The 15,198-nt window shown below is 43.8% G+C and overlaps 1 protein-coding gene across 2 annotated transcripts in view; it reads right to left on the bottom strand.

The window, feature by feature from the left end:
* Positions 1-1,410: 1,410 nt before the first annotated feature.
* Positions 1,411-15,198, bottom strand: part of LOC147427530 (uncharacterized) — a 97,958-nt gene continuing 84,170 nt past the window's right edge. For both annotated transcript variants that reach the window (XM_086497614.1, XM_086497615.1), the window contains one exon: positions 1,411-1,934. In XM_086497614.1, the coding sequence (XP_086353740.1) occupies positions 1,676-1,934 (259 nt within the window). In that variant the 3' untranslated portion in view covers positions 1,411-1,675. The remainder of the gene's footprint in view (positions 1,935-15,198) is intronic.

Here is a 15,198-nt window from a genome sequence, read left to right as displayed (position 1 = left end):
CTTGTATCATGCACAATTAGATCGGTATGATGAGTTTGTATGCGAGAAGAGCATAGGCCACACCTTGCTGTTGTCTGTTAATGCCCCTATTTTGATGACCTTGCACTTTGGGTGATTACACTATGATTTGCCTCTCTTTAGAAAATAGTTGCTACACATCAACAATTCCTAGCTATCTTTTGCATGAGGTGTTTCACAAGATGATTCATGATGTTATTCTCCCACTCGTCGCCCAAATGAATCTTGATCTTGATATTGCTTCGTATCGTTTCATCATGCGCGTGCTGTGTGTGAATCGGGATTATGGCAAGCACTACATGCTTCAGTTACATGGGGATGTTGAGGATACCAAACATGTCTATTAAGAGCTTCAACTTTTGGTTTATATGCACCTATTGACTGAATGTGAATTGACAACACTTTGCTTGTGTATGTCTGCAACATAATGATAAAGCAAACTAGATAAATGGCAGAGCGACTTGACATCGAACATTTGTGGATAAGGGATATGCCTCGAAACATATTTTTAAGCACTTACACCATTCAAGGGCCTCTCAAACCATCAAGAGAGTTATGCTCTAATCAAGCTCTTAATAGCCCCAAAACGTGAGCTTGTTGATGCCATGGCTTCACATTTTGGAAATGTTTTTGTTGAGCACTCCTCGAGCTTCTGTTGAAATTCATCATGCATACCAACTTTTGTTATCTACGGTGCATTCAATTCTCTCACCTCAAGATGCACATTAAATGGAGGTGGATTTGACTGAAAATGAATTGCACTCAACGTTACTTGCTCTCGATTGATGACATTCCCCTAGTTGGGATGGGCTCACTATGGAACTTTTCATCTCCATTTGGGAGCCCTTAAAAGAGCATTTGCTATACATGATTAATGTTGCATGGACTAAACTGAACTTGTTATCTTGGAAAGAAGATTTGCTAAAATTATTAACCAAACAGGCACTTTGTGAGCATCTCTCACATTGGCGGCCGGTTACTCTTATGCCAATCACATACAAAATATTGTCTAAGATAACTACACATCGCATAGAGGAGTCTCTTCTTGCGGGTATCCATCCAGCTCTGTATGGCTTCATCCCTCGTCGCCAAATCATTGATAATTTGGCTATGTTTTAATTGGAATAGAATATGCCAAATATACCCAGCAAGATGTACTCGTGATGCAAGTAGACATTGAAAAGACCTTTGATACGATACATGGGGATTTCATTGCTGACACAATGCAAGCTCTTGGATTCGGTCCTAAATTAGCCGATGTTGTATGATGTAGAGTAAGAAAAGCTTGAGCTGTCATGTGGATCCCACATGGATAGCTTAGATGAGCTTTAATGCAAAAATTGCTCTTAAACAAAGAGCTCCACAACCTTGAAATGTTATCAGGTCACAAGGGGCACATGAGGAAGGTTGCTTCCTTGAATCATTAAAGAATTGTTTTACAATAAAGGCTGTGTGGAAGCAGCAAACATTGCAAAGCTTTGCTTCATGCACACAGCAATGTCTGAACTGTTAGAAATACACCTCCATTGGAAAATTCACTCTTCATAAAATTATAATTTTAGTCCAATTATGTTACACCTACACTCTGGCAGCCTATGTACAGCAACATAAAAATTGGGTTTACTCCTAATCAAGAGTGGTAAAATGAAACAAAAAATCAGAAGATAGCACTCCTTAAAGGGGCAAACTTCTTGGTCCCCCGCAGGTTCCGAATGGTCATGACCAGTTCTTCTCTTTCAGCCTCAACCTCCGCAAACTGGAGGCTCATGTTAAAATACCGTTCCTTCATATCGCAAAGCTCATCTTCGAGAATCATGTTCTTTCTTTTAAGCTCTGCTAAATCCTTCACGACTTTGTCGACACTACCAAGGTTCTCCAAAGCAGCTGCATGTACATTCTGCTGCTTTGCAAATACACTGCATGCATAGCAAAAAAAAAGGTAAAATTATATCAGAACGCTTTTGGGGGATTAATCTCACTAATCACAACTGCATGATTCAAATTACTACCTTTTCTATAACCAAAGGCTCTCTTTTGTCAGTACCAAACAGGTTTTCCCACTTAGCTCGAAGTGGGCTAAGATGATTTTGATCCTGAAGGCTAAGAGTTTATTTCTCAATGGTCATTTTTATGCTGTTGTGATGTTATGAAATGCTCGTAAGCCCTTTACTTGAACGATGATAATTTCGGAGTTGACATTACAGAACCTAGTAAAATCCTAAAAAACATGGTCACATCCAGCCCAGTTGCCCAAATCATGACTGGTATCAGGACTGGATACTCGTCTACGCTTGATTGACAAGTGGGAAAACTATATGGTCGCAAAGCTATTGGCACTACTTAGGCACCTTGAGGTGCGCTGGACGGATGTTCAATAAACTAGTCTAGCTTATTGAAACACAAGCCAGTCATCACCAACCAATCACTGGAACTTTTCCAAACAATCAAGGTGGAAATGTAAGTAGCGTTTGGTACAAGCATTTTACATAACTAGTTATTGTTAGATTTCATGGAATCTTCGACCATGGGTCATGACTAATACATCAAAAGGCTCGTATGAGTCTCACAATCTCAACAAAACAAAAGAAATGATGACCACACATCAATGATTGCCATTGTCTCATATTAATGATGACCTCTGTTTCAACCAAAACCAAGAAAAAAATAGCATCCCATGGAGCAATAATTTAAAAGAGGGAATTTAAACGCACACTGTACGTAGTGCGCATACAGTAAAGCATGCCATACATGAAACTGTACCATAAGGTAAGCTACGTACAAATACTTCCACCTTGCAGACTTATCAATTACCTCTACTTTATTTTGAGTTTGTTTCATGCTCTTCCTGGTTCCAAAGGTTCACAGAAGCAGGAGACGGTAGTTTCAAGAATCCAAAAACATCTTGATTTGAAAAACTAAACTGGGCAGCAGATATGACCGGCCTCAAAATGCAATCTCCATCCAAAGAACAAATGAAACCTTCTTGTTCTTTTTTCAAAAGCATTGCCTACTGTTGAGTTCTATGCATCAGTTGGCAGCTGTTTGCAGAGCCCTGATCCATTCCAAGCCTTAATACCGCTTGCAAACACTCTAAAGCCTTACTATGCCTCAAAAAACCTGAATAGCTTCATAGTGGAGATGTATTCAACCCCACTGCAATTTTTTGTGAAGCTTGGAAGTTTTTACTGTTTACTATTTGGTTCAAACTTCTGATGCGTCACATATGCTCTTGTGGAGTTCTGGCTCCCGACTGGTAGTGCAACTAGCCTTGCTTATACATTTTATATACCTAGATGAATCCAGGATAAGCCCAGATTCACCCTTAAAGGAAAGTCCAAGGTATAGACCCATGGTAGTCACCCACAAGACAATATAAGCATCAGCTCCATCATGCATAGTATTGACTAAATACCACAACATCCCCACTAACGTCGTCAGTGCCCAATAGTGGGTGCAGAACTAGGTACTAACATATGCTCCCAAACACAACACACACCACACGCACACACACATGAGCATACATCAACACAAAGTTCAGCGTACTGAGTTTCTGTCATGACTCCGGAGATCAAGGGCAGACTCACCCATAATGAAGCCTAGCACTAAAAGAAGCATTAAATCGAAAAAAATTAGCACAAAAATGAGGCCAGAAATGAGGCTTATACATTTTAACTGGCCAGAATGAATATGTTCAAATCATGATAAAAGGGCAAAGAAGTCTTTCATGTTGAGCATTGACCATGTAAGCTTAATCAGCATGGTCTTAAGTTGTGTAATTACCAGAACTGACCTTTCAAGCTATATGAAACCAGGTCTCCTGCCTTTGAGTTGGCATGGGAAGTCTGATATAAATGAACACTTTGTCACACACTGTTTACCACTGTCTAGCCTTCAACCCCAAAAAAGATCACCGTAGCCATTACAACACTGGCTCTTCAATCATGTATGAGATTGAAGATGAGCATGGACGTACTTGACAAGGTGGCAAGCTCTGTAGAGATGTGGAAGGTAATAATGGGGCTAATGTCAACAAGAATGTGATTGCCACACATTGCAGGTCAGCAATCATGAGTGAATGTGAAGATCGCTAATTTTTGCAGCATTCAATTCTTGGCAAGGCACATAACCAGTTGATAAAAGTAAATGCTAGCTTGTCAAATGTCTCTCAAGCGAAAAGCAGAAGGTGGCGAGGTCCAAGCATGTCTAATTTTATGAAACCTGCAGCCCTCAATGACATGTGTACATCATGTCTTACAGGTGCAAAGATCACATTTAGTCACAAGGTTGTAGGAATTGGGGACACCAAACAACTCTTGGTTTGGAAATGGCACAATCAACCAAACGCCATTGGAATATGAAATGCCACATTACAGCATATATGTGCTTAAAACTTTTCTTTTTGTGTCTCCAAATGATTGGAAAATAGAAATGATAATAAAAGAGCCTAATATGACCTCATTAGTGGTCATGAAAATGCATCCCAAAGTAGAAAGTAGTCCTCATGCATAGCCAAACTGATAGAGTGTCTATAGGAGGTGAATCCTATTGAAGCCCTGAACTGCAGCACACCAATGATAGAAAAATATGTTCACATCTAATCATGTAGTGTCTCGAATCTATAGACCAAGTCTACGACACCGGTCCGCCAATGTCCAAGCAAATGTAGTGTTACCCAGGTAAGTGTGGCCGGTCACCTATAAAAGGAGGTCAAGACCTTGTTTGTAAACCACGATCTCCATTGGCTGAGTGCCAATGGTTGGCTTGCGAGGCCAGATATGTGCGAGGTCACCTTGAAGAGGTGAGGCAAGGTGGTCTAGGACGCTCGGTCTTACGAATGTGCATGTACGTCCGCGGACTGAAACGGGAAGGCACCACGTGCCAATGGGAAAGAACAGACGAGACAACTCAAAACAATTGAACTGAGAGAGAGAGAGAGAGAGAGAGAGAGAAATGAAATGAAATGAAATGATATCATATATTAACGTCTTCAAAAGGCCAAAATGACCTATGAGACCATCAGATACAAAGTGGTGAATCTAATACGTCTGAAGTACCAAGTACAAAAAGTACTGAAAGAAAAACTGAAAACTGAAAATGAAGTGTGAAATGTGAAATGTGAAAATGTAGAATAGGCCCTCAATGACAATCTGGGTGTCGTGCTAGAATGCCTCTGATCCTCTGTTGGAGTCTCCGTCGATAGAGTGTGCTCCTGTGTCTCGGTCGTGGTCGTCTCGATCTCCCGAGCTCAGTCGCCCTGTCAATGAGGGTGCCTCTCGTATGAATGCGGGTACAACCCTGTGCTGGTGGTTGGTCTCTTGGCTCCCTCGATCCAAAGAAGTCTGTGATCTGTCTCTGCGACTGTCGTGCTCCATATCTCCTCAACAGACTATCTCTATGTCGGTGTAGCTCAAGTAGATATAAGCCAAGGCATCTCTGAACCTGATACCTCATGACTCTATCTAGGGGTCCAAAACCCTCCTTGAATAAGCAATGGAAGCGCCCTCGTATCTCATAATACACAGTGCAGTGGCATATGTAGTGTAGCTCTGTCTCTGGCTCTCTACCGCATAGTTGACATATCCTAGACTCCGGCGGTATCCCTTTGAATCTACCCGTCTCAGTCTCCAGCTGGTGTGAGGATGTGCGAATCTGACCAATAGCACATCGCAGACCATGAGACAAATGAGTGTCCATGTAGCTCGGACGAAAGTTGGAGAAGGTGCTCTTTGTAAAAAGCCATCTTCGTGCCCAACTCCTGCATCGGCTCTACCCATGTCCTCCTGGTGTCCAACTGTATTAGATCCTGCCGAATGAGTCTAGTGATCTTCGTCCGTGTGACTGGTAGGGAGGGTGCATCTAGGGAATACTGAAAAGGAGGCAATCTATCCATGCTGAGACCATGCCTCTGAAACCATGAGGTCATCTGCGCATACCAACATGATGCATCTCCTTGCATCGCTAACTGTCTAGAAGACTCAAGAGCCAATCTAGTATATCTGCCTCTATGTGTATCCCATAGACTGTGCATAAAGGACACTGATCTAGTAAGAGCCTCAATCTCAATAGGAGGGGCGGCTACCTCCGCTCGAATAATCGCATGTGGTACGGAGGCCTTGGCTCTAATCATCCGGGATATCATAAATACCAAGGGTCTCTCCATGTTCCTCCAACTGTCATGATTCAGAGATGGTCCCCAAACTTGGACCCCATAAAGCATAGCTGAAGCAACCAAAGTATCAAAGAGCCATAGCTTTGTTCGTGGTTCTTGAAACTGAACCTGCGAACACATCCGCTCTAGCCCTCCCAATGCCGCATAGGCTCTGGACAGTCTAGTCTCTGCTGTTCTCCTCAGAGTAAACCTCGGTCCCGTGAATACCACCCCCAGATATGTATATTCATTTGTGTACTCCACAGTGTCTTGACCATATACGAGTGTAGGTGCCGATCTCTTTACCCACTGTGGTGTGGTGTTAAACACCATAATCTTGGTTTTACCAAGGTTCACAGACAGTCCACTATCCTCTGCAAAGTTGTGCAATGCATCTACCTGTCTCTGCATGCCCTCTGGAAATGAAATGAAATGTTATATTAACGTCTTCAAAAGGCCAAAATGACCTATGAGACCAAAAAGTTAAATTTGGTGAATCTAATATCATGTCTGAGTACGAAATTAAAAAGAACTAAACACTAGAACACTAAGGAGGAAGGAAATAAATAAATCTGAAGTTGATTCGGGATTGAGACGAGATACAGGGGGGGTTGGTGGGTTCAGATGAAATCTCTCATCGGTCGTTGTCGAATCTCATCAACCTCCTCCATGGTCAGTACTCTAGTTGGGCATCTTGCATGTCGAGCTAGAGTGATCTGTATCTTCTGTTGCAGCCGTCGTCGATGGTGGGAGACCCCCCGAGGTCGTGGGCGTCTGGATCGGCCTAGCTCAGTGGCTCGGTCAAGCAACGTACCTCTAGTATGGGTGGGCTCTGAGATCTACTGTAATGACTGCTCCTCTGGCTCTCCCCTGGCTGGTGTAAAGAAATCTTTGATTCGTCTCTGAGACTGTCTTTCCCCTGATGTCCTCAACGAGCTCTCCCTAAGTCTGCGCAGCTCTAGTAGGAACAATCCAAGACATCTCTGATCCTTCTATCTCATGACTCTAGAAAGAGGTCCGAAACCTTCTCTGGACAAGCAGTGGAAGCGGCCGCGTATCTCATAGTACGTCGGGCAATGACATGTGTAGTGCAGCTCCGTCTCTGGCTCTAAGTTACATAGGTGACATATCCTGGCCCCTACTGGCACCCCTCGAAATCGGCCAATATCGATCTGGAGCTGATGTGAGGATGTGCGTATCTGCCCAATAGCGCATCTTATCCCATGAGATAAGTGCATATCCACGTATGCAGGCCTAGTCACAAAGCCGTCCTCCGTGAGTTGGAGAAGATGCTCTCTGTAGAAGGCCATCTTCATGCCCAACTCCTGTGTCAACTGTATCCATGTGCTCCTAGTATCTAGCTGAATCAGATCCTGGCGTATGAGTTTGGTGATCTCTGTCCGTGTGAGAGACAGGGAGGGTGTATCCAGGGTGTACTGAAACGGAGGCAATCTATCCATGTTGAAACCATGCGACTGAAACCATGTTGTCATATGTCCATACCAGCATGCTGTATCGCCTTGTAGAGCTAGTTGTCGAGATGACTCGAGGGCAAGCCGAGCGTATCTGTCCTTGGGGAGACCTCATAGACCATGCATAGAGGATACTGATCTAGTCAATGCCTCCACCACTTTTGGGGTGGGGGGGGGGGGGGGGGGCTCGAATAATCTCATGCGGCACTGAGGCCTTGGCCCGAATCATCCGGGCGATCATAGAGACCAGAGGCCTCTCCATACATTTCCATCCATTTGTGTTGCCAGATCTCCCATGGTGGTCTACTGAGGGTCCCCATACCTGAACTTGATAGAGCATAGCTCAAGTCACTAGAGTGTCAAAAAGCCAGAGCTTTGTTCGCAGTTCCTGAAACTGAACCTGCGAACACATCCTCTTTAGTCCTCCTAAAGCTGCATATGCTCTCGTCAGTCTAGTCTCTGATACTCTCCTTAGTGAAAACACCGGTCCATCGAAGACTACCCAGATAGGTTACACATCTGTGTACTCCACAGTCTCCTGGCCATACGTACATGTGGGCACTGACCTCCTAACCCACTATGGTGTGGTGTTGAACACCATAACCTTGGTTTTCCCGAGGTTGACAGACAATCCACTATTACGAGCAAATGCATGCAAAGCATCCAAATGATGTTGCATCCCCTCTGGAGAGTCAGAAATCAGCCATCAGCATATAGTAACAACGGAATCCATTTCCCTGCTAGCTGAGTCCCCCCTGTCTCCCTAAAGCTCTACATAGTCCGAAAACTCATCCACATGCATCCCAAAAAAAGAGTCGGGGATAGGGGGCATCCCTGCTTTACTCTAATAGTGGAGAGGACCATGTCAGACATTCCCTCAGTGGAGCGTACCCACCCCATCACTATCCTGTATAGAGCCAGAATACCCCACATCAGCTCTGTAGGCACACCCATGCCCTGTAGTCTGCATATAAGTCTAGCTCTCGGCACTGTGTCAAAAGCTTTGCGAAAATCTACAAAGCTACAATAGATCCTCTTGCCATGGTGTCTACCCTCCTCAATAATAGCTCTGAGTGTCAAAATCTGGTCAAGAGTGGAGAAACCTCTCCTGAAACCTGCTTGCCCTGGTGCTCTTATGCCTTCTTGCTCTGCCCATCTACTCAGCTCCTGCTCAAGAATGGATGCATACAACCTAGCTAATGTGTGATCAACCATGATGGTGCGATAATTCCCGGGAATCATGGGATCTCCTGACTTGAACATAGACACAAGTCTCAAGGAAGCCTTCATACATGGCTCGATTAAACATCATAGCCAAGAGCTCTGCAAGCATATCTCTGGCATGGATGAAGTGCTCTGCTACCAGACCATCATGATCATGTGCTCTTCTTGTCTTCATCCTGTTAATAGCTTTCCTTACCCTCTCGGCAATAAAGAAAGAACATGTCTCCAGGCATGTCTCTAGTGGGTCCGGCAGAGGTGGTTGTCCTGATGCCGTGTAGAGAGATGTGGCATATTCCCCCCATGTCTCAGTGGAGGTGACCGCTGGTGATGGTAAATGTTCGTGGAATAGCCACCATGCTTCGCCTGAGTCCTGACTTATAAATAGCTGATACAGATCCCGCTCTAGCTAGGATAGATAAGCCCTTTTCTTTCGTCGCACTAGGCGGTGAAAGATAATCCGTGACTCTGAGAGAGAGAGAGAGAGAGAGAGAGAGAGAGAGAGAGAGAGAGAGAGAGAGAGAGAGAGAGAGAGAGAGAGAGAGAGAGAGATGATGAAATGAAATGGAATGAAATGTTATATTAACGTCTTCAAAAGGCCAAAGTGACCTATGAGACCAGAAAGTTACAATGTGGTGGATCTGATACAAAGTCAGAGTAACAAGATGACAAAATGAAATACTATGGAATCCTAAACTGCTAGGTGTGAACTAAACAGCTAGCTTCGATAGCTAGATCACGAGAGAGAGAGAGAGAGAGAGAGAGAGAGAGAGAGAGAGAGAGACACAAGACGGGGAGTGGCGGAGTTCCACCCCAAGAGAGCACCGGCCCCAAACCATGGCACCCCTTTCCATATTCTTTATATTGCTTCACCAAAGTACAACTGCTGGGATTCTTGCTCTGCTTCCGCTCTTGCAAGAATGCCAGAGAAGAGGCCCCCAGCCTGTATTTAAAGGCCATTGGTCTACCAAAAGCAGTTACATGAAAAGCATCCAGTCCTAAAAGCATTTGGTCTCCAAAGAGCAGCCAGCGCGATTTTAGGAAAATCCGTACAGTCTACCAAGTCATCAACCAGCACCGTAAAACGCGGAAGTCTGTACAAGCTACCACGTGGCACTGCCAATGCAAATCACACAACTCCGTACAATTGCCATGTCATCATCTTTTACGCAAGTGATTGAGTGTGTGTGTGTGTGTGTGTGTGTGTCTACTTTATTTAAATGTCTTCTGTCACTAGGCCCCCATCAAACAGGCTCCCATAAGTTGGTAAAGACTTCTTTTAAAGGTTTGCCCCCACTCGGAGTGGATCTATAGGTTTGTAAGAACTTCTATTTCTTCTTTTTCTACTACTTCTTCACTTAGGGTTTAAGCCCCTCCGCCGGGATCTACAAGTCAGCTCAGGTCTTCAGTGGCTTGACACGTCAGCACTTTGTGGCATCCCCCCTTCTTGAAAGAAGAATAATCGTCCGCGATTACTGTATATCTACAATACAACTCTAGTTAACACAAAAATACCCGAGGAACTTTCCGAGGAGCAATCAATTTTCTCGTTCCAAATCGGAGCTCTTGATATTCCGACGAAGTAAAATTAGCCATCACACCCAAACCGCGTTGATCTGTAACGGGTGTCTCATAATTACATACCCAAGCAATCTCACCGAATTAGGAATATTCAATGGTTGGCACATCACAACGCAGCACGAATGCTCACATATGCATGTTACAAGACATAGAAACATATAGTCACCGATAAACACTCCCCCCGCAAATAACCATCCCGGTCCACGCCATGAGCTGTTCAACAACTCCCTCATCACTCCTCTCGCAAATAACCTAAAAAGGTTCGGGCCATGAGATATAGAGCCCTTTTGCAACCAAACGCACCCCTAAACCGCAGGCTACGTCGCTTGGAGGTGCTTAAGAGAGTAACCACTACTCAAACTTCTTAATACTCCCCTCATATAGAACCATCCATGTCCGCCATGAGTAACAACAACAATACTCCCCCCGTAAATAGCCACAAGGGTCCGGGCCATGAGTATGTGCAAGCATTCTCAAACATCACTTTTCTTTAGAACTCCTCTTGGGAGCAAATGGCTCATTATTAAAACCAGTATTAAACTAGAGTCAAACAAGTCAAATCGACACAAAGACAGGTTAAAAACAAATTCAATCCATTTCAAAAAAAAATCAAACAGTACTTTCTTTGGCAATGTTCAAAAGTATTACAAAATGACCAGAAAATTCAGTCAGATTTTTGTTCAAACAACCGAACTTTGAGGGACTGGCTTGTCCTTTTGCATCAGGGCAATGATACGATTCCGAATTTGGAGTGCCGCAACATTCTTGTCGCGCCAAGGCATGCCCAAGAGAATGTCGCAATTGCCCAACTTCATGATGTGGAAATCGGCTTTTTCACGATAGCCTTGGATGGTCACTGGAAGCGCACCGCTTAGAGGTAAGGCCTCTCGGTCTAACCGGTGGCCAACTCCGCTTCAATTTCTCGTCCTTCTACATCATAATCAAAGTCCATCTGCTTCAGGAACTCTAGATCATAGTAACAGGGAATGGCCGTTTTCAGGTCTCCGTTCCCCGTTCCCATTCCAAGTTCCCGTTCCAAATCCTCGTTCCGTGTTTCAAACGTGAGTACCCGTAACAGGGAATGGCATTTTGTTCCGCGTTCCCGTTCCCGTTCCGGTTTCCCGTTCCTGGTAACTATGCTCTAGATGAATAAAGTTCTCTTTGTCGACCGTCGGCGCAGGCGTCAGCTTCGCCGGTATATCAATGCCAAGGGGACAAGCAAAATAGTTATGCATTGTTTGAAAGCATCCAAAGCATCGACCTCCTTCTAATAAGGTATCTCATTTTTGAGGCATTGAGGCCTTAGAGGTTGACTTTCACGTGGTTTGTTGTGATCGAGGATTCTAGTTTGTTGCGAGAGTTTGTTTTGTGGTAAACTCTAGCTTTCCTTTCATAAGCTTGTATCCGACCGCTGCATGGTCCATAAGTTCTTGGACAATAGAGACTTGTTTGGACAGACAATCCTCATGTAACAGTGATGGTAGTCCAATGGTGTAACACTCACACTGGTCCTCCAAGGGAATAAACTTAAAGAAGTATACAAGAAGGTAGACATCAAGGAACCTTTGGTTATAGCCGTCCATGATCTTTATGGCGAGCATTTTCAAGTTCCCCCATTCTAACAAGATTTGGACTTCAAAGAGAGAAGTCATGTAGCTACGTGAAAAAATTGTCTTGAAAGCTTGCCAAGTCCTTGGAGCATGCGGTTGTGTCGCGATCGAACTCCACCACTACATGGCATTATATTTAAGAAATCCCGCTCCTCGAGAAATCTTGGATTCTTTTGTATAGTTCCCCAAAGCATAGATATTGTAAGATTGCGGTAGGAACTCCAATGCTTTCTTTCAATCTTTCACCCCAAAAAAGGTGAAAAAATTGACTGTCGTGCCGTCATCTTTGAAATCCTTCAGCTGATCAAGCCCATACCCTGGGTATGGATAATAAGGATATCCATACGGGCTCCATCCATTGTACCCTGATGGCGGTGCTGGTGGGGGAGGTGGTGGCAATGCCGATGGCAAAGGCAGTTGCATTGGATTAGGGTAAGACGATTGCACCACGTTCCTGAAGACTTTCTCGATCGGAAGAGAGAGCTGGGGATGTTGTCGGTTGGAAACTCTTGTACTTTCTGGTGCCGGAGGAGGCAGCACAACCTAGGGCATCAGAGGGGGTAAAATGTAATTTAGGAATTGTTGAAAATTTTGCAACATCGGAAGATTTCGTAAAGGATGCCATGAAAATATGTCGCGAAGCTCGTCGAGAAGAAACTGCAGGTGCTCTACCAAATCCAAAATCGCCATTGTTCTTTGTTTGTTTTGGGTAGGAACCGTATGCTTTCAGAAAAGCACATGATTGGAGCTCTCATACCACTGTAACGAGAGGGCAGCATGTGCCGACGGGAAAGAACACACGAGACAACTTTGAACACTTTCGAAACAGCTCAGCTGAGAGAGAGAGAGAGAGAGAGAGAGAGAGAGAGAGAGAGAGAGACGGGGAGTGGCGGAGTTCCACCCCAAGACAACATTGGCCCCAAACCCTCGCCCCCCTTTCGGTAATTCTTTATATTGCTTCACCAAAGTACAATTGTTGGGAGTCTTGCTCTACTTCCGCTCCTGCAAGAACGCCAGTGAAGAGGCCCCCAGCCTGTATTTAAAGGTTTTGGGCCTACCAAAAGCAATAACACGAAAAGCATCCAATTCTAGAAGCATTTGGTCTCCAAAAGCAGCCACCCATTTTTAGGGAATCTCTACAATCTGCCATGTCATCAACCAACAACGTAAAACGCGAAAGTCTGTACAAGCTGCCATGTAGCATTGTCAACGCAAATCGCAGATGTCCGTACAATTGCCACATCATCATCTTTTACGCCAGAGATTGTGTGTGTGTGTGTGTGTGTGTGTGTGTGTGTGTGTTGGATCCTGCTTTGTTTGAATGTCTTGTGTCACTCGAGCCCCATAGGACGCGATCTCATGAATTAATATAGACTTCTTTTAAAGGTTTGCCTCCACTCGGCGAGCATCTGTAAATCGGTACTACTTCTTCTTTTTCTATTGCTTCTTCACTTAGGGTTTAGGCCCCTCGACCAGAATCTGCAAGTCAACTTAGGTCTTCAATGGCTTGACACGTAAGCAATTTGTGACACGGACACTGCCCCAGCTAGGAGGGGGTGCTACAAGATAGTAGTTATCGGCAAGTGGTTAGTCCCACGCATGTCTATAGGCGGTGCAGGTAGCCGGGAGATCCTCCCTCCCTTATGATTGTTTCACGGTCTAAGAGTGGCTTGGCTACTAGATGGGCGGTGTCCAAGCCTATGGAGTGGTTATCAAAGTCGGATCATACATTCTCATCTACTAATTAATGAGAATATGTATTCTCTCATAGATATATATGCAAGTGAATAATTTTTCTATTTCCTCCTTGGTTTTTTAAGGAAAACATGAATGGTCTTTAGGACTAGTTTTTTAGTAAAATCATAATCTTTCCATATGATTTTGTTTGTTGTAAGGAGCTCCAAACTTTGGATTATCCTAGGATGATACAATCCCTATTGCACATACTAGTAGTGTGCCACTGGGCTTGACAAATAGCAAAGTGAAGTATTCGGTTGATGTATTGCATGTGCCTAATACTACAAAGAACTGTGGTTGAGCAAGGTTTGCAAGTCAGGTTTAGAAGAAATTTGAAGATTTTTCCCACCAAAGTGTATTAACACCCATCAAACATGTGTACAAACATATATGCAATGCAAAGAGGAAACACCTAATCTACTCGAGTTGCCTAAACATGCATGTCCCTCTGACAAACTCACAAAGTAGCCGGTACAAATCCTTTAAACTCAATAGACGAACATTGGCTCTGAAGACGAAGTAGTGGCATGTCCACATGGCACATGGAGCCGTGTGCATGTGACACCCCCTTTCTAAAGAGTGAGTTATCTATGACTAGCGAGATGAACACAACCACCAAAATTACCTTTGACCTGGATGTAAAAACCCTAATACTAAATCCATCCGATACCACCCTCTAATATCAAAGCAATCATTCTCGTTAGCGGGTATAAAGCAAGAAAGAAAAAAGGCAGGTACTTCTCTTGGGCGAATGCAAAGACCCAACATTTGAAATGGCATGTCTTAAAAGGTTTACTTATGTAGGTTGTTTGGAGGCATCTATTTGAATTGGTTAAATCCATTGCTTTGAACCCTTTGAAGTTTACGCCGTATTTTTTCCTCAATAATTTATTGCAATGTTTCACCCAAAAAAAAAAGAACAAAAGATAAAATAGAGGAAAGATAATATACACAAATTACAAGGTGGCAATGCGAATTCATAGAATCAAGCTAGCTATAGAGACCTCACATGCACGTCAAATCATGTGCACTCATTGAAACTACGTCAAATCATGTGCACTCGTAATATGACACAGGCTTCCATTGGCCATACTACTCAGAATTCATACACAGTGCTTATCCAAACCCACACCTCATTTAAGCCCAAAGCATCTTGATTTGACTAGATCAAATCCTCTAATCTTTCAAATCTTGAAAACTTGTCTACTACACAACAATATAGTTCCTGTATCACCTTTTGGCCGCGTAAATGGTAGATGTGGTCCAAATGTTATGCTTGCATTGAGAAAAATAAAATGATGATGCCTTATGGCACCTCTCTCTAGGTGTTCTCACATCTGAACTTTGAGTTCATGAGCGAAACCGAGGAAGCATCTTTCCACAAGGATTTGTGTGAGCACAAATGTTTAAT

This window comes from Adiantum capillus-veneris, chromosome 23 (genome assembly GCF_014529385.1).
Source record: "Adiantum capillus-veneris isolate H3 chromosome 23, ASM1452938v2, whole genome shotgun sequence".
Taxonomy (NCBI): domain Eukaryota; kingdom Viridiplantae; phylum Streptophyta; class Polypodiopsida; order Polypodiales; family Pteridaceae; genus Adiantum; species Adiantum capillus-veneris.
This window is presented reverse-complemented; position numbering and strand designations above follow the sequence as displayed.